Source organism: Apodemus sylvaticus, chromosome 2, assembly GCF_947179515.1.
Source record: "Apodemus sylvaticus chromosome 2, mApoSyl1.1, whole genome shotgun sequence".
Taxonomy (NCBI): Eukaryota; Metazoa; Chordata; class Mammalia; order Rodentia; family Muridae; genus Apodemus; species Apodemus sylvaticus.
In genome coordinates, this window is record NC_067473.1 from 52,856,913 (window position 1) to 52,880,459 (window position 23,547).

At 44.7% G+C, this 23,547-nt stretch overlaps 1 protein-coding gene across 1 annotated transcript in view; it reads left to right on the top strand.

The window, feature by feature from the left end:
- The window catches only part of Snd1 (staphylococcal nuclease and tudor domain containing 1), a 407,737-nt gene that overhangs the window by 296,310 nt on the left and 87,880 nt on the right, over nucleotides 1-23,547 (top strand). Inside the window, exon 16 of the mRNA XM_052173319.1 lies at nucleotides 19,046-19,155. Coding sequence (XP_052029279.1) covers nucleotides 19,046-19,155 — 110 coding nt within the window. The remainder of the gene's footprint in view (nucleotides 1-19,045; nucleotides 19,156-23,547) is intronic.

Sequence of the window (23,547 nt, forward strand, 5' to 3'; positions counted from 1 at the left end):
AATGGTTCTGAGATAACTCACAACTTTAATTAAAATTAAATCTGACTGATAACATGAAAATCTCTGTTTAAATAGTGGTTATACAGATTTGAAATAATCATTTTTATATCTGAAATCACAACAAAATATATTGGGAAGAACATGCAGATGTTTGATTTGTTTGTTTGTTTGTTTGTTTGTTTGTTTGTTTCTGGGGACAGGGCCTTTCTAAGCCTTAGAAGTAAGAGAATAACAGAATTACTCTTGTGCTTTCCCAAAAGGAGCAGTAGAAATTGAGAGTGATTTATTGGTGCTACCAATGTTTTTATGGCATTTGAGAGCTGCCAAGATGCCAAGCATCCGGCAGTGCACCTGGCACCTTCCACATGGAGGAATTGCTCCACCCCAAAGGCCACTTCCATAGTTCCTGGAGAGAAACTCTTGAGACTTCCCTTGGTTTGTCCTTCACCCCAAAATGTCAGACTATTTGTCTGTTATTGGAAACATCCACAAACTCCTCCCATAGTCCCTAGCTGGTCTGTTCTGGTTTCCTGCTTCCTCAAAGCTCACGTGCTGCCACCATGGAAGCTGGAGCTGGCTACATTGTAAAGACCACAGTCAGGACACAGTGGAGACTTAGTAAATAGTTGGTGGGTAGGTAATTATGACAAATTGATCATCCTCCACACGCATGAGGCCCCAGGCTTCAGAAGGTCATGGTAGAATAAGCACTCCTCAAGCCTCCTTGTGTAGAGATGGACAGCAGCCTGCTCTGGGTTCTGCTCTGTGGCAGGAAGCGGGTACTGTGTTGGACGGTCCATGTGCCCCTGGTTCCATCCTGTCCAATATGAATAAGAAAGCTAGGATAAAATAACTGTCTTAAGAATTCCAGCTTTGGCAGTTCAATACTGTATCACATGGAGGCACTTCAGTACTATTCTCAATAAACATGAGCTTTAGAGTAACCAGAATAGGCTAGAGTTTATTTTCTTCATGTGCAAATTATGATAACCCTAAGCATTAAATGGCAAGGTACATGGTTTTCAAAAGTACTTGATCCAGTGCCTAACACAAAGGAAGCTAGCATTCAGTGTTGTAGCTTTGTTATGCTAATCTCTTAAACATGCTGTCTGGTTTCTTCTTGCACTTCGGAACCCTTTTAATTATATATGAACCTAACTGTTTGTTTTTTCAAAAAGTCCACAATATCAGATTATCTGTTAATTCAGGAAAGGATACCCAAAGTCAGAAATCTGTAAGATGAATCAGGTCTCCGTTCTAAATAAGATGAAGTGTATTCAGCTTGAACTGACAGTATCCAGTAGAAACATGTGCCTGCCAAAAGATAGGCCTTATAATCTGTACTTAATTGTCATGCCAGCCTGTTTGGGTCATTGAACTGCTCTCTTTTCTATTAATCACCTATTAAATAAGAAATTTTGGCTAAAGCATATCTAAGATTCCTTGCTGCCACATGATTCTGTGAATGTTTATTTGATGTGTAGTGATACCTTTACTGACATTTATTTAATAGTCTAGGAAATCTGGGAAAGAGACCTAAGCACTGCTGTTTTCTCGAGTTAACATCTAGGCTCTGAGTATCATGGAACTATAGTGAGGTGCGGGTGTTTTCCAGGTCCTTTCCACATGAGCTTGCTTGAACATTGTTGACATTTGCTCTTTTACCTTTTCAACTTTATGTGAACTTTGTCTTTATTTTACCTTTTCTCTTTGTGTTTTCAATCTCATTGTTATACATTTTGAAAGTAGGTCTTAGCCAGGTGGTGGTGGCGCACGCCTGTAATCCCAGCACTCTGGGAGGCAGAGGCAGGCGGATTTCTGAGTTCAAGGCCAGCCTGGTCTACAGAGTGAGTTCCAGGACAGCCAGGGCTACACAGAGAAACCCTGTCACGAAAAAACCAAAAAAAAAAAAAAAAAGAAAGAAAGAAAGTAGGTCTTCAGATCCTTGACCCAAGTATAGACTATCACTCACATTTTTAAAGTAACACAAGAACAGTTGATCCTAGTGCTTAGATTCATTCCTTCAACAACTGACTTTGGGGGGGCGGGGTGAGTTTTGGGCTTTGTCTGGGTGTACAGGTATATATATGTAGAAGCCAGGGTTGACATCTGATGTGATGTCTTCCTCAGTTATTTCTCCACTTTAATTTTTGAGACGGTCTATTAATTAATGTACTACCTTTTGGGCTAGATTAGGTACCTGTAAGCCCCCTCTGACACTGGGATTCCAAAGAATATAGCCATACCTGGCTATTATGTCAGTGCTCAAGAACTGAACCCTGAACTCTCAATGTAGAGTAAACATGTGCTCACTGAGCCATGTCCCCAGGCCTTCCTTTTAGGAGCTGATTGTGTTGCTGTTTCTTTGCAGTTCAGATGGTTTGCTAATGTTAAATTTTAAAAAGTTGTAGGCCCAGGGATTGAACCACCAGTCAAAGAGTACACATGAAGGGACCCATGGCTCCAGCTGCATATGTAACAGATGATGGCCTTTGATGACATCAAAGGGAGGAGAGGCCCTTGGTCCTGAGAAGGCTTGATGCCCCAGGATAGGGGAATGCCAGGATAGGGAAGCGGGAGTGGGTGTGTTGGTGAGCTGGGGGAGGGGGGTTTGGAGGGGAAAACAGGAAAGGAGATAGCATTTGAAATGTAAATAAAGAAAATATTTAATGTAAAAGAAAAAAAGTTTGTAGGCTTTCTCCCTTGATAGATTTTAAAGAGGAAAAGATGGCGACCAAAAATGAACAGAAAAAAACCTGAGAAAACATTGTCATTGAGAAGCACAAGTAGTTTAGTATGGCAGGCTCAAGGACAGGCTCAGAAAGGCCTGTGTGAGTGCTAGGTTGGTTGGATTGTGCTGCAGACCAGTTATTGTGACTTTAACTTAAGGCAGTTCTCAGGGACTAATAGGAAGGCACTCCATCTGTGCTTCAAGAAAGTGACACACACACAAGATTTTTATCCAGGTTTATTGGGTCCACAAATGCTAGCCCCGGCCCCCCTTCCCCACCAGTCCCTCCTTGACTTGTAAGATAGGAACTGATAAGAAAACTTAAGTGAGTGACTGGCTGGAGAGATGACTCAGCAGTTAAGAGCACTGACTGTTCTTCCAAAGGTTCTGAGTTCAGTTCCCAGCAACCACATGGTGGCTCACAAACATCTGTAATGGAACCCGATGCCCTCTTCAGGGGTGTTTGAAGATAGCTACAGTATACTCATATATATATAAATAAATAAATCTTGAGAGAGAGAGAGAGAGAGAGAGAGAGAGAGAGAGAGAGAGAGAGAGAGAGAGAGAGAGAGAGAGAGAGAGACTTGGGGGAAAAAGGGTTTATTTAAAAAAAAACTTAAGTGAAACAGTAGTAAGACGGCTGAGGCATTGTAAAGTTTTTTTATTAAATTCTTTAGGTATCACATAAAAGTCGAGTATGCTACTTGTTGAATTTTTATCTGTCTACATACCCCAAGTAACAGTCCCGTGAAAATATAAACTATTTCTAGTATCTAGTGTGCCCCCTCGGGGCCCTCCTCTCAGACATAACCAGTTAATCATGGCTTAATTTTCTCTATTTTGAACTTTAAAACTGAAATGAATTTTAACACTTACCAGCTTGACCATGACAGTCGTCCATGTTACCAAATAAATTAAAAGGGTCTCCTTTTCATTACAGTGTCCAGTTTTAGATCACTGTAACTACAGTGTGGAGAGTAGATGTGAACGGCCCTGAAGCACCGTGAGCATGTGTAGCTGGCATATGACTGTCATTACTGGAGAAGAGTTGAGGAAGCCTGGCTTAGTGTGCAGTGACCAGGTAGAACTGACTGGAGAATTGCCAAGTAATGTTTGAATCTGTGGAACTTGGTTAGTTGTTTGGTAATGAATGGTGAGAACAAGGACAGCAGTTTTCTGGGTTATAAATAATAGAAGGTTTCCTTAGGTTAGTTTTGAAACCTTTTTTGTTAAATGCTTGCAGACATTTGTAGGTACAGGTGAATTCAGAAATGAATATCAGTTCTTAGACTTCCATCAATTTATGGTGACACTGAAGCCCAGCTGTACATCTGTGATTGCTCAGTGGTGGCGAAGAGTGGGATAAAATGTAGCCAAAAATGATCTGCCATGAAGCTGCAGCTCTTCAGAAACAGTCAGGAGAAAGGATTAGAAAGCAGAGGAGACCTGGGGCCATGGGTGGGGAGCCAGGAGACATGGGTAACAGCACCCTGTGTGGACTGCACACATGACCTTAAGACTGGGCGTTTTGTCTCTAGCCTTGAGAAGTGAGGGCTTTGAAGCAACCTGTGTTTCCCCTAAAACAGTTATGAGGAAAGTAGGGTAACCTTTCCCATAGCCCCTAAGCTTGGCTAGAATTGACCCTGGATAAGACAGGAACGTCAGAGCTGCACCAAGCTCGACCCTGGTCCAAGCTATCAGGACACAGGGGGCCTGAGGCCTACCTGGGCACCTGGCAGTGCAGATCTACCACCCAGACTCCATAAAGTGATTGTTTGGGGCTTGAGCACACTGATCATGCCAGGGAGAGGGTGCTGTTGATGCAAACCAGTGAGCAGAAGGTCTTGGTCATAGGTGCTGCCTGATTTGCTGGGATCTAGCAAATAGGCCACCTATCTCAGGCCTTCTCCTTTAGTTAGCCACACACATGTGGGCCAGATGAATGTGGCCTGGAGACCAGGACCATTTTATGTTCCGATGGAGAGGTAGGTGTGAGAGCCTCTGCAGCTGCCCCCATTCACTGCCCTGTTCTCCATGTTTCTTCCATGGGTTCCTCAAAACTGCCCATCTTCCATTGCAAACTGTGTGGATTCTATGAGAGGCTACATTAGCTTCTTCCTCATTACTTTCCCAGATCTATCTGAGTAGGCTTTCTCAGGTAAGAGGTCACTGAATGGCTGAGTGGTGTGTATTTACAGACATCTGTAAACTGGGCAGCCTCCTGGCCTAAGCCTCCTTGGCTATCCTCTCACTAGGGAAGCCTGAGCTGAGCTGAGCCTCGAGGCTGCCTCTCTAGGAGTGCCACTGTCTCCCAGCAAGCTGGGTGGCTTCTTCCCTGCTGTAAGATGTGTGCGTGCTAGCCGAGGAGAGCAAGCTGCGTGAGTGTTTAGCAAAGATGATTTGTGTGGAGTTATTTTGAGACCCCAGGGGAGGGGATGGCAGCCAAGCCTGCAGTATTTTAAACTGTAGCACTCCGCTACAGAGATTAATGTTACAGCATCTCTGCCAGAGCATTGGTAAAAAGGAAATAAGAATGTTAGGGACCCTACAAATTGTAAATGTCAAGTCTGAACACACAAGGTCACGTCAGTGGTCTCCATCCATCCTGATCCCCTGGTGTTTCTCACAGCGTCTCTTCACTCCTGCCTGCCCTGAAGATCCCTAGTGGACTTCTGGGGTGTTCCCCAGGCTGCCTCTGAAAGAAATTTCATGGTTTTGTTCCCTAGGTATGGACTGCTAAGTGTCTAAGTATGCAGAGAAGTAAAGAAGTCTATATTCTGGCAACCCAGAACACTTCTATCATTATTGACTAAGCTTGAAGCTCCAGGCTGACTAGAAGATATCCCCTGCCAAACATCCACCTGTCGTCCTAGCTCCAGCCTTAACAACTGTCTGCTAAGGCTACATGAATCACAAAACAAAGGATGTTTTTGTTTAGTGGCTGTACTTTGTATGAAACATTTATCTTGGTTTTCTTTTCCTTGTGGAATTTGCTTTGGGGGCAGCCCTTTCCCAACAGCTGTCCTCTTTTCCATTCAGCAGCTCGGACCTACAGAAAGGTTGCCAGGATGGAAATGCCAACACAAGCGTGGTTATATAGCCCTAGCATTAGCATTTCATTTTCAGAGATCTAATTGCCTTCTGATCTGGAGAGATCCATTTGTGGGCCATAGGATGTCCCCTGGTATCTTACAAGTTGTGGAAGGCAAAGCACAGAAAGATCCCTGTCCGGGACTAGCCACTTTTATCTTACTTTGTTTTACACTCAAAGAGTACACACAATTAATTCTTTCAATGACCAAACCTATGGGCACAAATAGTATTTATTATATCAAATATGTTTTTCATCAAGTAGGTAACTACAAGGACTTGTAAGCCTATATATTTCTCTTTATAATTTAGGGGTCTTGTCACCAGCCTCTTGCATATACTCAGTCATTCATTGATCATAGTACAAATGACATGGTTTGTGACACAGCTCAGAAGAAGCAGTGAGCTTGCTTGCTTGCTTGCTTGCGAGTATATATGAGAGAAGTGGGGGGGGGGGGGGAACCAGCATCTACTGAGGGGTACATGATGGTAAAAGGACCAGGCATACTGTATGGAACTTTGGAGGAGACCAACAGGATGTGCCTATAAGAAAGTAGCTCTTCTTCCAGGAATGATGACCAATATGAGCAAGACTGAAAGGTCCAGCTATGGCTGTCCTGCTCCACAGCCCTGCAGGCGCTCTCAGGCTTCCTCAGTGACTGGGGACATTGTAACAGTCGCAGCCTCCCATGTTAGACTCCTGATATGCTCTCACCCCCCCCCTCCTTCCCAGTCTTTGTCCTCTTTCCTTGGGTAAATGAGCACATACATGTGTACACGCATACATGCTCTTGCATCCTGTCCTTCCCCACCTCCTGCCCTACCCCATCAGGGTATCAGGGACTGTTCAGGACTGAGCTGTCGTGGTCAGGAAGTTTTACTTTCCCTACCATTCTAAGCACTAGATTCCTGCTCCCCACCCCCGCCCCTCTATACACACACATACATACATACATACATACATACATACATACATACATACATACATACTTTGCTTGTGTGTCCTGATTTAGGGCAGATTTCTACCCAGTTCATTCCTCAGTAGTACAGTGGTATACATGTTAAAGCAGTCTTCTGGCCCTGGACAGACAGCCTATTGTCCCAGGTTCATCTAGGGAAGCTGGTCTTTCTGGGATCTGAGTTTTCCTCCTTGCTGACTTTGCCTTTCTCCAGTTTTCCAGTTGAAGCTTTCTGTCTAGTGTTAAAGTAAAAACCCTGGTACTTTTGTGCCCTGTTGTTCCTATCTGAACTTACAGCCTTACTGAGTGCCTTCCCTCAACACTGGCCACAGGCGCCTGAGACAGTCTCTGCTGCAGTGCGGTGGCGTCAGAGAAAACTGAAAAAGATCCTTTTTGTCCCCCCTCAGGTCTTCCAAACAGAATGTAATTGCTTTAGTAGACCAGTTTCCCCCTGAATTCTGCAAAGTAGATTCTGAGCAGTGGTTTAGTTTTGCTGTTCCTTTTCATCCCCAGAGTGCTTGGTGGAGAAGGAAGGGAAGAGGCTGCTTGTCACGGAGCCACTAGGGTCCCCACTGTGCCTTTGGGCTGCTGCTGAGATGAGGAAGGGGGCCAGTGGAGTCCAGAAGCCTCGAGGACAGTCCCCACTCTGGGGGTTGGCTTTCCTCAGCAGCCTAAGTCCTGCTCCGTCGCTGTAGCTTCCTGCCAGAGTAGAATTCTGAAGGCCTAGTCCCAGGATGAGATTCATACCCCATTCCACCCCACCCCATTCTCAGTCTGTCCTAAGGCAACAGTCTGTACACTTCTGAACTTGATGCCTAGTGTAAAAGGAAACTACTCCCCACTGTACACTCCACACCCCTTTAGATCTTTTTTAATTAAATCAACCAAAAAGATATTTTCAGAGAGACGACTCTTCATATTATGTAGGTTTAAAAAGGGAAAAGAATGAGATAGTAGGAAATCAAAACTCTTGTCTCATGAGGGTCTTGAATGTTTAGCCTAGAGAAAATAAGACATAAGATGAGAAAAAATAGATGTTGTGTCTTCAAATATTTGAAGGCTGTCAGATGGATAGTAGATGTTTTATGTGGTCCCAAGGTATTACATAAGTCTTATAGGGCCTGGAATGTCAGATTGTTGAATTCTGATATTACTTGGTGAAATTTAGGATGCCACTCAAAGGTTTTGAGCAAAATGTGTGCCTTAGAAGATTATTCTGGTAGCTGTGTGTATTTTAAAAAAACAAACAAACAAAAACTCTATAAAGGAAAATGGATGGCAGGCAGGGAAATCAGAAGATTCTTGGCCAGAGCTCAGGGGTCTGAACAAGGAGAACTATGTTGAATATAGAGGGCAAGAGCTATAGAGATTCAATAAAAATAATTGTTTGGGCAGAGCATGCACTGGCTCCTGTGGGTAGAGAAGGAGAGACGCAACAAGTAATGAGTGAGATTTTCCAGTGTGGGAAGAGGGAGATGAAGCCAGAAGCAGAGGGCACAGGATAAACAGCAGCCAGAGAAGAAGTTAGCTTAAGTACACTGAATTTGAGGTAGTATTAGTTGGACACCCAAGGAGAAATCTCTGTTAGAGGCAGGCAACTTTATGGAATGTCTGCTCCGTGTTTGATCTTCTGGGGTGCATGGTTTGCATGGGGAAATCTGAATCATGAACAAGGGAGCAGTGATGGTAGATACAGGCCAGAGGCACTCCTAGGTTGGGGCTAGGAGCAAGCCATGAGGGGTACACACTTGGCCTTGACGGTGTCAAGGTGTCAAGCTGTAGGACCTTCTCTATTTTTCACTAGTGGCATAAGGCATACAGTTCTTATGCTGATTGCTGCCCCTACTGTTCTAATTAGGTGAACTCTCCAGGTTTACATTGTTTCTATAGCAAATGACATCCTTGAGAATAAATGTTGCAAACGTTTCTGTTAAGGGCTAGACAAGCCAAGCGGTGGTGGTGCACGCCTTTAATCCCAGCACTTAATCCCAGGCAGAGTCAGGAGGATTTCTGAGTTCGAGGCCAGCCTGGTCTACAGAGTGAGTTCCAGGACAGCCAGGACTATACAGAGTAACCCTGTCTGTCTTGAAAAGAAAAAATAAAAGGCCAGACAATACTTGCCTTACTTGGGTCTTATGGTTTCTGTCACACTACTCAATACTTTTGGACCATGAAAACAGCCATAGATGGCCATTTTCTGCCAGAATTTCCCCCATGGACATTGAAATCTGAACCTCATGATTTTCAAATACCTCAGGATATTATTTTGATGTGTTTTTTCTCTCAGCCACCCCAAATTATGAAAATCATGTATTAATTTGTGAACTATACAAAATGGTCTATGTAGCAAGTTGTAGACCAGATGGGGCTACATAGTAAGAATGTATCTGGACAAAAAAAAGCTGGATGTTGGGAAACTCAGTTCTCAGGACACTGTCAATTCCCTGTTTCAGAGTGTGGTAACCCAGAAAGGGGGGTGGGGCAGACATAAAGCTATGACACCAGCACTTGGGAGGTGCAGGGGGATCATGAGTTCTGGGCTGCTGGAGCCCACGGGGGCTACATAAGGAGACTCTCCCAAGAGAAACGCAGTACAGAAAAGCAAGGGAAAAGAACGTCTGCTCTACCATACTCCAGAAGCACAAGCTGTCTCACGTACCAGGACATGTGTCTGTCTGTGTGTCCAAGGCAAGCCTGTCCTGCAGAGAGCACTGTCTCTTCAGACGCCTTTGCTTTCCGCATCCTTGCTGGGCCATGCTTTATTTTCTTTTCTCCCTTGTTTCTCTAAAGTTAGTAAGAGAATGGACGCTGCCATTCTCTCTATTCATGGGCCTTAGTGTTTCTGACGCTAGCTGCTTTTCTTCCTTCTTTCTTCTGTTAGCTGAGTGTACTTATTTCTAGAGATTTGGAATTCATTGTCCTCAGGAGGAGGAGCCCAGAGCAGTTGTCACGGAGTGCAAGCTCATGAAAGGCAGTAGACGGAAGGACACTGAACATGTCTCAAACCATTTTGTTCAAATAACACAAAACAGCTTGGTTTAGAAGTCTCTAAATTTATGCATGTAAGTAGCTTTTACATTTGCCTGCCAGGTGTGTGCCAGAATCCCTTCTGGAAGCTTGTCTGGCAAGACCCACCTGGGTGTTTCCTGTGGCTTCTTCCCTGCCCTGAAGCTAAGCTCCTTGGGAGTCGTTCTCTTTATTCATTATCATCGAATAAAACACACCAAGACCAGGAATGAAAAGGGGGGAAATATAAATTTAAGTTCCGTTTGATTCAGAGATAAAGTTCCAAGTTCAAAATAAGTCATAAAAGCAAAGTGGAGGTTTTCATAGAAACCAGCTCCCCTCCTGGCTCAGCGCAGGGGGGGTTGTTCTGATGAGATACTATCTCCACAGTGAGTTACAGAAAAGCCAGAGCGCCTTGTAGGAGCCTTCTTGTCACTTAAAAGCTCTACTTTTTACCTCAAGATTCGTTCTCTGCCTGATAATACAAAGATAGGTGGCTGTTTGATAGAACAGTGAGGAGAAAGTCCAGAAAGGACCTACCAGAGGACACCAGGTCATCCCATGCAGTTGTTCTAGTCTCCTACTCAGCTGACAGTGCTATCATCGTAGTTGCTGTGCACGGCAACTCCCCAGATGAGCATGGGAGGCCCACACCTCAGACACACCACACCACACCCCAGACACAACCCGCTGCTAGGTTTCTTTAAACAGCCGTGCTCTCACGCCATCACAGGAAGGAAAGGCCCTGTTATTCATGGAGAACTTTTTTTCTTTTTAAAACTCATTGTTTTCTGATTTTGCGGGGCAATAGGTAGAATTATATAAAAAGGCTGTTGCAATGCAGGTTTGATCATTATCTACTATGCCAGCTCCATCAGAAAAGCTTTTCTCCCTTTGGGGAATGATTCTTTGGTGTCTAAAGCTGCTTGTAAGTCAGGTTTGGGGGAGCAGGTTCTGTATGCTGCCCAGCTGTTCTGTATGCTGAGAATGAGAAATCCAGTGTCAAGCCCCTAAGCCACCCCTCCCTTGTCTCTTTACTTACCATAGCCAAATGATTTGCATTTAGCACATGCTCACCTTGGAGTCTTAGAAATAAGTGTCACTGGAATTTCTCTTTAATTCTCCAAGTGTTAACTCTGATGCATACTAAACTTAGGAATGGAGATTGATGTAGCAGGTTTGTTACATTATTTCCACTAGATTCTCTCCTGGCATTCCTGTTCACAATTACTGAGAGTCTACCATGGCCCATGCACTAGGGGAGGAAGAACTCCCTTTCCTCAACTGACAGCAGAACAGGGGTGTGTTAACAGACTAATGGCGTTGATTACAACTTCTACCAGAAAAACCTAAAGTGTGTAACAGCCCTGCTCTGCACCACTGGCTGGAGCTACCTTCCCCTGTCTTCCTTCAGAGCTAGCTGCAGTTCCCACTGCATTGTGAAGACTCTGCTCTGTTGTTCCTGTACCCAATTAACTTCAGGCCCCAGTCTTTTCAACAGATGCATCAAACTTCACAAAACCAGAACAACCTAATAAAATCCATCCTTAAAAACTCTAAACTTTTAATTTCAGCATTCATTTTTAGCTCCTGCCAAGTTCTGGCTCCCTTGACTACAATTCCCTGAGATGTTTGATCCTTTAATTAGGATCCCTTCCCTCTTTTCTTACCCCTGTATTCTGATCATTGAGAAAGCTTTAGCAGCAGCATGCTCCATAGTTGCTCGAGAGATCCTTGCTTCCCCAGCGCCTCGAGAGAGTAAAGACCTTGGGACAGTGTGAAATCCGGACCTTGTTTCTGAACCTTTAAATATAAATCGAGGTCTAATGCCAGACAGAACTAACTCAGGGTGGCTAGACTCCCACCTTACCTTCCTCTCTGGACCATCCTAGGAATGGGAAACTGAGAGGCAAGTGCAGCGTCTCTTGTTCCTTGATTTTAACTGACCCATCGGCAGCGTTGCGGATCTCTCTCACACCTGTGGGCAGAACTTGAGAACAAACTTTTGGTACATGAGATGCAGAACAGTGTTGAGAACCAGCAACTTAAGTTTTTTAAGTGATAAGCATGTTCCTTAAGATTTAATTAAGCAGGTGGCTTTTCGAGTTAATGATTGAGAGGTCTTGTTCTTGGCACCTAGAAAGGGTCTATGTACTATGGGACCTTGTCACCTTTGTTTGTTGGCAGGGAGAAAGGTAGCAAGAAAGGTAGAGAAATGGAACTAATTGAATCAGGTCAAACTCTGCAGAGAGCCTGTGGATTATAAATTGAGTAGCTGCAGCAGCAGGAACTCCGACAAAGGTATTGGAGTGCAGTCAGTGTGACAGGAAGCTTATTTTGGCGTTCTCTCTTGCCTTGCCTTGTCCTTGACAGTTCCTCCAGGGGGCTGTGTATATAAAAGGAAGGGAAGAGTTTCCACTTTCCCATCTGGAAAACTCAACAGCATTCCCACGTGGGGTCTACTCTCCCTGCCCCTTGCATCTGTCCCTTGTGTCTGTGACTATGCCCAAACCTGCTTTAACTACCTGCCAGGCATGTTAGAAGCAGATAAAGCCTTTTGTTGTTCTAAAACTCCCACTAGAACTGCTGTTCTGTCTCTTCATGATTAGATCAACAAGAACTGTATAGATATTTCAGGGGCCAGTAGTACTTAAATCAGAAATACTCAGAGTTGATTTGTTATTAAGACGGGCCTTGAGTGTAGCGGATGACGTTGCAGATGACTGGCGTGCACTTGGATTATAAGCAAAGGGGCGGCTGAGCAACTCTCAGCTGCAGGATGCAGTGACAGCATTCTCGCTGCCATTGGGAACTTATTTATAACCCAGGAGTTAGCACCACTCTGTTTTTCCAATATTTTGTCCAGATTTTTCTTCCCCCTAATAATTATACCCCTGCTCTCAAGCTAAGCATTTCCCCTCCTTTTTGGTGTTTACACCTTTCAAATATTTGCAGATTGTTAACGTGTCACCCACTTAGTCACCACTTAGCCGAGCTGTACCGATTTAGCACCTTTTATCTTCCCTTTAAAGGCAGGCCTTCCCGCCCTGACTCATTCTCTCTGCTCTCTTTAAGGGTGCTCCAGTTTTCTGCATTTCCATGTGGCCATGTTGGCATTCAGTGCTGATCATACATGGGGTTCACTTTCTGTTCTGTTCCATTGGAAGTCAAGCATTTCAGCTGTGCCCCAATGTCTCAGACACTGCCACTCACGCTTGATTACTTTATCTCTGAATTTAAACTGTGTTCCCAAATGTGACAGTTCAGAGACCAGTGTGGTGCATAGGTGTGGCTATGCTGAAGTGTCTGTAGTTGAAAATTCTGTCAGCCCCTTCTCTGGTATTCACATAAAACACTTCTGTCTTACAAATGGGTCATTCCAGACCTCTATGCAGTGCATCCTGCTTTCTGCCTGCTGGGACCTTTAGAAGTCCCACATCTCACCTAAGCCTCCTTCCCTCCATTTCACTAATTCGGGTGGGCTGTATGAAAAAGACTGAACTCAGGAAGCTGTTGCCAGGTAGGACGTAGCTCCTCTACTACTGTATAAGGCACGTTAGTGATGCCTGGGTTTCCTCTACTACTGTATAAGGTACATTAGTGGTGCCTGGGTTTGCCGTTTCTCTTTGATGTTTACTTCTTTCTCTCAGTAGTTTTACTCCTATTTATTTAACACTTTGTGGGAATCTACGTTGTCAATTGACACTGTATTGGGTGTCTGGTTAGAAAAAAAATAAAATTTGAATTCATGACACAGTTCCCATTCTCAAAAGCATGTTGTATATTAGTTTCCATTTTGTTTCTCTCGAAAATAGTAGGATTCCCATAACTCAGGGCAACAGTGAAGGGAGAGAGTGAATTTATAGGAACTCACTGAAAGTCACCTTAATGTTCCTAAGTAGGATCACATCTCACATATCTTAGAACCTGGACAAGTCTGAGCAAATCTGTTACTATAGGTAACCATCCTGTGATTCCTCAGTAGGCTTATTTTTTACATGTGGCATACGCAGAACCAGCTCCAGAAAGAGGATGATCCTGGCTCCCCTGCTGTCGGATACCTTTGTTAGGGTACAGCTTTAGTGCTGGCCTCACTGTAGTTTGACCTTCCCTGAATCTAGCATGACCACATCTGTTCACCCCTTCCTGCTACCCTCCTTCTGTTCCTGCTTTCCTTTCCCAGCTGTGGAGAGATGAGAACAAATACCACAGTAGAGTATAGGAGGACGTCACTGATTGGGCTTGGTAAGCCCCACCGCTGGCTGAGCGACAACATCTGTCTGCCTAATGTACTCCAGTTGTCTTTTGGGGGTTAACAGCCCACAACCCCTGGAAAGCCTTATGTAACCATATATGCAGCAGTGAAGTGGAATGCTTTCTACCTGGTAACTTAGCTATATGAGCACATATAGTCTTTCTCATACTGGTGCCCCTGTCTTCCATGTGGTGTCTGAAATGGGATAGAAGGCATTGGTCAAAGAGGAGGAAGGCTTACGTGTGGGCCCTTTGGTGTTCTAAGCTCACAGAAGGAGCTTGTGTTGAATGCCTCGGCTCTCTTTCCTCTGATGGCAGGGCAGGGGTCATGCAATCAGCACCACTGACAATCCTTCAGATTGTCTCCCGTTTCCACTAGCCTGTCCTTCTGATAATGCCTGGCTTGTTTGGACCGATGATCATTGGGAAGCCTGTCTCTTCTAGACACGGCAAATTGGCCATATTTCCCCTCAGTTCCTACTGTGCGATATAGGAAAGATCAGACACACTTTGAGACCTTAAGCTTAATTATCACAGAATTCAACATACATTCTAAAACATTCAGAGTGATACATAACCCTTGACCATCAAGAGTCTCTTATATGCCTATTATCTTGTCATTAACCAGAATTTGTTCTTCTTGTTCCAAAACTGACTGACCAAAGTGGTTTTTGTTAATTGAGCTAGTTAGTGTCTCTAAGAGTGTAATTTTTTAATAGATTGATTACTCCACAACCCAGCCTTTTACATTTCAAAGGAAGCACTTTGTACTCCAAGAGTCAAACCTTGGGTGCACCAAGGACATACCTCAAATTGCAGGATTTTTATAACCATGCTAGATCTTGTACCCTTATAGACTCTTCCTGTCAGAGACAGCGACTCCAAGCCTGGTGCCATTTAACAGCTCTTAGCTGCACAGTGGAAGCCAGAGTCATGATGTCCTGACACTGTATCTCTTCCTGACCCCCTCCAAACTCAAGCAAGTGTTCCTTTATGTTGTTTTATTTTAAGTAATTTTGTTCAACCATTCATGTGCTTGAAAAACCATGAAAAACAATGAGTTTTACCTTTCAGCAAATAAGCCTTAAGGTTTGTATGAGCTGGAGGGAGGGAGTGTACATGGCTTCCCAGCCTCTTCCAGATCTGAGATCTCATAAATCTCACATCATCCCACCAGCACATCATACGAAAGGAAAATGCTCAGGCATTTTTTAGGTATGGCATTTTTTCAGGTTACAGTATTTTTATTTCTTGGGTAGTTTCTTGGGGTCATGTGTTCTGTACCTGTGACACTGGAGGCACAGCTGAGTCTGTACATCCTTGTCATCAGGCAATACCACTCCACCTTGTTATCAGGAAAAACAGCTTTAGTGGTGATTTCCAGAACTACACACACTGGCCAGAGAGAGTGTCTGGGATTCACTGCCTGTCTGCAGTCTGAGGCATTCTATGGCTTGGAGACACTCTGCTTCTGTCTGTCACCAGGCCCAGACCAACTGCTGCAGCCTCACTGAAAAAGTAACCTTTCTTGCTGGCTTTCTCCTGTTCTTCTTCTTCTTCTTCTTCTTCTTCTTCTTCTTCTTCTTCTTCTTCTTCTTCTTCTTCTTCTTCTTCTTCTCCTTCTCCTTCTCCTTCTCCTTCTCCTTCTCCTTCTCCTTCTCCTTCTCCTTCTCCTTCTCCTTCTCCTTCTCCTTCTCCTTCTTCTTCTTCTCTTCCTCCTCCTCCCCCTCCTCCTCCCCCTCCACCTCCTCCTCTTCCTCCTGCTCCTCCCCTCCTCCTCCTTCTCTTTCTCCTTCTCTTCCTTCCCCTTCTCTTCCTCCTCCTCCTCCCCTCCTCTTCCTTCTCCTTCCCCTCCTCCTCCTCCCTCTCCTCCTTCTCTTTCCCCTCCTCCTCCTCCCTCTCCTCCTTCCCCTCCTCCTCCTCCCCCTCCTCCTTCCCCTCCTCCTCCTCTTCCTCCTTTTCTTCTTCTTCTTCATCCTCTTCTCTTCTTTCTTCTTTCTTTTTTTTTTTTTTAATTGGTGAGAAAGTAGCACAGTTGGGATAGTAGCCCAGCAGCACAGGCCTTGTTTGAGGCAAGGTGCAGTGTACTCTGGGCTGCCGTGCTCCATAGACCCTGGACAGAAGGGGATACATCCCACTTCCTGTTCAGTGTGTTCACCTGGATTGCTGCAGCACCAGGGACTTCCTTTCTGACTCTTGCAGGTTAAAATTGATACAGTGTCCTATTCATCACCAGATGAATGCCCCTTGTTCCTTTATTGCTTTGGACATAAATCCCTTTAGCACCTCCTAAATCCCTGGGCCTCGAGAGTCTGCCCACCGGAAGGCCTTGTCTTTGCATCTCACTCCAGTGTTTGTCAAGCTGTATGTTGCCACCCACTCAATTCCTCATCCAGTACCAAAGCCAGCTTAGTTGTTGTCTTTAGTGAGCCTACAGTACAATAGACTATCATTTAATGACTAAACAAGATTAACCAGTTTGTAAAAATTTAGTTGCATGTAAGTATATATGCTTATATGCACATATACACATGGGGCTGCTGAGATGCCTCAGTGGGTAACGGTTCCTATCACCAAGCCTGACAACCTGAATTGAGAGAGCCAATTCCTTCAAGTTTATGTCCTGACTTCCACATTGGTTTATCTATGTACACATGCATGCGTGTCTGCATGCAAATATTCATATACCACAACATGGGCGTATATTCAAAAGACAGTGTATGTAGAAGTTTCTCCTGTTATTATATACATCCCAGGGTTGAATTTAGATTGTCAGGCTTGGTAGCAAGTTTCTTTCCTCCCTGAACTATCTCTAGCCTTTATCTGCAGGTATCACTCTCAGAAGAGTCTTCGTGTTCTACCTCTGCCTGTCTGTGAACCACCATGTGGTCACAGGTTCTTCTCCCATCTTCTTCTAAGGAAATGAGCTCAAGAGAGATCTCTTCCTTTCTTTGCCCATGTTTTCTAGGCATTGGTGTGGCTATATTATTTTTCATGGGCAGCGTCTTCCACATAATGCAAGGGCTGGCTGCTTGGAGATGGAGAAACAACTGCAGAGAGCTTTCTCCTTCTGTCCACAGAGAATGAATAGACTTGTTTCACAGGCCCAAAGAGAACCCCTTCCCATGCAACTCTGCTTGATTTGCTTAGCTTCCTGGGCCCACTGAGCTGTCACAGTTCCTCAGCAGCAGCATCTGGTGTCTGGATCCCATAGGGTTTCTGAGGTCCTAGCCACTTGACGTGCTTCTTGCTATTTCAGAATACCAAAAGAATGACAAGGACTAAAGCTAGTACTTCACTGTTGAGAATCTGAGACCTGGGGTATCCTTCTAGAAAAATAAAATCCTTGCCACCCCAGATCTGGTCCCCTGTATATAGCAGCCCACCTCACCCCAGTTCTGCTGTAAGGCTCAGAAACAGATCAGAAACTTGTTTTTTGCATTATTCTTGTCTCTGCAGCAATGCTTTATCTATGGGTATGTGGCAAAATAGTTCAACAGAATCATTTATTTTTCTCCCTGGCAATTCTCCTCTTGCTTAGTTAGCAGATCTAAAATGAAAAGTGTTTTTGGCTATTGATGCTGTGAAAAACATGGGCTATCTTTCATTTCATTTCCCTCTAGCCTCATCTCTCCCTTCAGGGTTACTCTCAAGTTCTTGGCCCCTGAAGTTCTTGCTTTCTTCTAGAAAATGGAGTTCTACTCCTCTGGTAGACCCAAGTGCAGGGAAAGCAGCCCTCTGGATCTTCCAGCCATATGCCTTGCATAGGGCCTTCGGCTGTGCGGTCCTGCCAGGGTGAGAGTGTTGGTTGCTGCAGGCCAGAGTTGCCCCCTGCTGCTGTAGTTCTTATCTCACCACCACCCAGAGCTTCGTTTTGCATAATCTCTTCCACTAGAGGCTTGGAGGGAAAACTGTGTTTTGCAGTTGCTGAGAACCAGACACAGGGCCTGTTTCTTTTTTTAACTCGTATGAAGAATGTAGACCTTCTCTCCTGTTAGTTATGGGACTTGTATTCATTCCCCCAGAATGTTACAGAAGCAGGGACCAGCAGAGGTCAGAAACCGGGACACAGATTTCCACTTTTCTTCTGGAATTGTCATTTCTTTATTTTCCTGTCTGACTATAGCCTGGGTCAAGTTCCTTCATAATTACAGTTGCAATCTGAATTACTTTGAAATGTATGTCTTATCCCAACATTAAAAACAGCTTACTTTTTGCTCTATCATATATGACCATTATTAATAATAAATGTATCTTCAAAATAGATGATTGAATCAACGAAAGTAAAGGCCACTTAGGTTGATCAGGGCACGTGCTTTTTGTATGAAGTATCACTGGAAACAAAACAGAATAGGTTTCTGTGCTCATGAATCTTAGAGGCTTGCTACGAGAGTCAAAGAAAATTTTGCAATTTTAAACGTGAGAATTGCAAAGACTGATAACGATGGTGATGCAGATGCTGGGGATAGCTGAAGTATCAGCATTGTTCTAATACCTTCCGAACATAATCTCTCCTGGGCTAATGCAGCACCTGAGTCTTCCACAAACAAGGAGTCGAGCCTTTGTTGAGTAATTTAGCAAAGACCATGAGGATAATAAATGGTAGCCACTGTGTGTGTGACTCTAGACCACTGTTCCGTCAGGTTTCTGTTTTCTTCTGCCTCCTGTTTTGAATGAAAGCTGATGGAACTAGTATACAAAGCACAGCCTAAGGACAGAGGGGGTGTTTATTTGAAAAGGAAAGTGACACTGAATTAACACTTGGGATTCTGGCAGGAAGTCAGATTGTAAGGAGGAATGTCTGGGAGGCAGCTGCCTGTTCCCCAGCGGCACATGGCTGGGCTGGCGGTGGAATTTAGGTGAGGAAAGCCAGTTATATAAGCCGTGGCTAAAGCGGTGGGGCTGAGGGTCTGAAAGGGCCAGTGAGGCTTCCTCCCAGGTTGGGAGTGGTGGGGTGGCTGGGTTTGTGCACACTTTCTCACGTTTTCCTTTTCTCCTCTTACAGGCATTGAATGCCCCAGAGGAGCACGGAATCTCCCGGGCTTGGTGCAGGAAGGAGAGCCGTTCAGCGAGGAAGCCACGCTTTTCACGAAGGAACTAGTGCTGCAGCGAGAGGTAGGGCATCTTATGTAGCTGCTTATGCAGGGGGCACAGTCCTTCTCCCCGGACCTCACTATCTCCTCCTATGTCAAAGAGAGGTCGGTCACCGTCTCCATTGCCCATCCCTGCCATCCTGGAGCCGCTTCTGCGTCAGCCCACACCTTGTCTCCTTGATCCCTGCATCACTGGTCAGCCACCCCCAAATTGTTCCTTCTTGTCACTGGTAACCTGGCACGTGAGGCCGGCCCAGCCAGGATCCTGAGGCAGAGAGCTTAAGCTCTGCAGTCCTCCTCCTTGGTGAATTAGCCTGAGCTGCCTGCCTCTAGCTGGATTTAGAAGCTTGACTAACCCTGTCAGGGGCCAATTTTCTTTGAACATTTATTTGTATCTTTGAGTAATTGCATTTTCTGTAGCGGGTTTTCTGACTTAATTTAATTGTATTTCTGTATCTGCCTGTTGGGCTGACTCTTGCAGGCAGGAGTGAGGCTCTCTGCTGCTGTGGTGCCCTTCTACTGCTAATTTTACTCAAGCCTTCATCAGCAGATCTATCTTCCTTCTAGGAGTATGCCAGCCATTCATCCTGCTCAGTGAGCACAGGAAGGAGCAGTGGGATTGCCTCGCTTACACTGAGCACTGGGGCCCACCTGTCTTTGTCCCTCCGCCCCCCTTCCTCCTGTTACCAGCTCTGTAGCTCTAGAGTCTGCACGCCGCTGCATGCTATGTGCAGACAGAGGCCTTCTCTTGGGGCTCGCTTGAGATCCTGGAGAGTGGATGGAAGGGCTTCAAGACGTTCAGTGATGGACATCCATGCGATAGGAACATTAGCACCGAGTTTCCTTTCCCATCAGCCATTATGTTAATAGTGGGGCTGTAGAAGAGCAAGTCAGCCCTAGAGGCTCCTGTTGGGCTACCCAAGCTCAGAGTCCACTACATTTTAAACTCAGCAGTATTCTTGCTGTCCATGGCCACTGCTTTGGGATTTCCCTAACACTGGCCTTCTTGTTTTAGTAGATGAAATTAATTTGGCCAAACAAATCCTGACTCCTCTATTCAAGAGGTATTTGTTCCACATCCCAAATATCGACTGCAGTTACCTGGGTAAAGCTGCCACTGCCCTGCTGGCATCCAGTGCAGTGCTGGGGAGTGCAGCACTTAATCATCTCATTAACTTCACATTGGTCTCTGCTCTTGCTCTTAAGATGCACTTATCTTTGAAAAGTAGAAGTTCTTGATAGTGATACACTTACCACCCCTATACATGTGCACACATCTTGTAACTACACAATATAGCTTGAATTTTTCTTTTAAAGATAGCAACATCCACCCCTGTCCTCCACTGTTATAGACTTTCCTGCTGACTTTGTAGACCTTTCAATATTGTCCTCCACAGGAACTGGGGAAGAAGAAGAGCCCACTCTAATCTGTGACTTGAAGGCACTAGAGAGGAAATAGCAGAAAATCCTTTATTTTCTGTTTTCCTTTCTTTTTTTCTTTTATTTTTAATTTTATATTTTGGTTTGTTTTAAAATAGGGTCTCACTACATAGCCCTGGCTGTCTTGGAACTCACTAGCTAGCCTCGGAAGAGACCTGCTCATCTTTGCCTCCCAAGTGCTGGGATTAAAGCTGTGTGCACTAGCCTGGCATAGCAGCAGATACTTGCTGGTTTCTTATGCTTATGTCAGGGAGGAAACCCTTACGACACTTGTGAGACATGGAACTGTATGTCACATGTCTCACCTGACTCCAGCACTCCTAAGCAGTGCTTCTCAGCCTTCCTAATTCTGCAACCCTCTAATACAGTTCCCCATGTTGTGGTGTCCCCCAACAGAAAATTATTTTCGTTGGTACCTCATACCTAATTTTGCTACTATTAAGAATCATAATTAAATATCTGCATTTTCCTATGGTCTTAGGTGACCCTCAAGGAGTCTCAGCCCACCAGTTGAGGACCGCTGTCTTATGGTGACTTTCTCTTTCCTTTTCAACCCTTCATCCCCTGACTACTTTTCTTCCCAGCCATGTTTCTGGCCCCCAGGCGACAGCTAAAACTAATGGCCAAATGTTTTTACTGCCTCCTGTTTATTGTCTTACTTTGATCTGTGTATTTTTAATACTTACTGGTGGAAAAGGTGGCATTTTTCTTCACTTTCTTTGATGCCTCTTCCATATGAGTCTGTAAAACCTTAGTCTAATCCAAAGTTGATATTTGTCTTTCTTGATTGTAGTGGCCCAGTCTTTCATAGCCCTTTGTTTAGGGTCTGTCTATAATGAACATTCTGCACCGTCGTAACAGCTGATGTGATTACTTGGTGAAACTGTTTTGAAAGGTTATTATCCAGAGGAAATCCAGAGTATGGCCTAAACCGCAAATAATTTAAGATGTTGACTAAAGGAGCCAGCTGTAGCAAACTCTCCTGGGCATTTCCCTTCATAGAATAGATGAAAACTGTTTTCTGAGTGGTAAGACAGTCAAAGGAGGTTTTCATTTAGCAAAAGTGTTGTTTATTTACTATTCCCTGTGTAGTAGCTTCACCTACTCCATAAGCTTCTTAGAGAACAAAGCTCTTGCCTTCCCACTCTCCACAGAAATGAGGAAGAGAAGCCCAGTATACTGGTGCTCTGATTGTTGTTAAAAGGACAGTGTGACCATATGGACAGAGCCCCCGGGGCCGTGTGTAACTAGGCCTTGTGGCCCTTCAAGAGCCGTGCTGCTTGAATAGCTACAGTCGAGCTTTGGCTTTATGCTTGTTCCTCTTCCTTTGATAATCAAGTGTAACTGGGTATTTTGAAGATCTGACTGTTCTTGGCTCTGCCCCATCTCTCCTTTTAAGTTTTTAAACCTTTGTTCACATTATCTCATTTGGGCCCAGGATTTCTCTACCTTGGCCTGCTTTCCCCCAGATACTATAAATCCTTATTACTGAGGGGAGAGAAACAGTTCACATTTCAAAGTTTTTACTAGATTCCCCATGAGAGGAAGCACAGCATGACCAGAGAAGGCTCCTGGTATTAAGGAAGCACCATGGTCACAGTTACCAGACAGTCAGGGAAGGGGTGGGGGCTGGCTCTTAGGATGCTCACACTGAAAACGGCTACTTATTTTCCTGGCTTTGGATAAGCAGGACACAAATACCTATCTCTCCCTCTGCATTGAGTGAGTAGAAGACTGCCTGCCTTTCCATCCCACCCCTATGCAGGGCAGCCCTGTCCCACAGGGGCAGGTGAGTCTTCGGACTACATTCAGATGGTCTGCCATATCTGGAGACATGTTGCCCGTGCTTTCCTTGTACATAGCACGACTGCCATATCACAGAACTACTGACATTTGCAGCCGCCATTCAGTCCCATTTTCCTAAGTGGCTCTCTTGGCCTTTTCATCACACTACTTCTTTTTCCTGCCTGCTACCTGGTGCTTCCCTTTAAACACCGATTCCTTTTGGCTTGGTTCTCTTGGATTTAGTAGTAATCCTGGTTCTGGGAAGTGGTCTGGCATGCAGGAGGTATTCCTAGCCCCAAGCCAGGAAGAGCTAGAAATCAAATACCCGGTTATTACCTGATTCTCTGATCTGATCTTGCTGAGGATTTAAAGTCTTACCTTTACACAAAGGAAGTCCAAAGCACTCAACATCTCTTCCCAGCCTGACCAAAATGTGCATGCTAGGGCCATGCAAATCTGGCCCTCTGCCAGCTGTTTGCAAATAAAGTTTTGTTGAAAAATATGCATGGAGATTCTTTGTGCATTGTCTACGACTGCTTTTACACCATAAACCAGTATAGTGGAGTTGAGTAAGGTGTCAGAAATTATATGGGCTCCAGACAAGTTTGCTTGTAATCTCTGTAGTATAGACTATGCTAAATTGGGTTAAATGGCTCATCATAGCCATGTGCAACTTCAGGAAGTCTCTGACTTTGGGGTGCTGGGTTGCTTGTGAACTGTGCAACACAAAATTGCTTTATGTGAGCTGTAAGTTCTGTGTCCCATTGGCTAGCATGTGTTTCATGACATATTTTATCCTCTTCTCCCACCCCCACCATGCAGTTTCCTTTTTAAAGCAACTCCCTGCTACCTTGCCAAGGACAGGAAGATCTGGTGTAATTTCCCAGACCGGGAATTGCAGTTGTTGCTAGCATCTTCCCAGAAGGAGTGATGAGAGATAGCATTAGCTAATGGGTAGATAACCGGCTTAAAAGTGCAAACGCCTGGTCTTCACACTCCGGTTTTTATGTGGCCCTGAGAATATGATTTTTTTCCCTGACTTGCCTTGATATTTCTGTCCAAAAGATTGCTTTAGCGATCTAGCCATCCAAGAGCCCTTTGAGGCCTTTGTCATGAATACAAGTCATTTGTGCTCTTTTGACATCGTCTTCCAGAAGAGCAGCTGGCCAGCGTGTACTCACCAACCCGT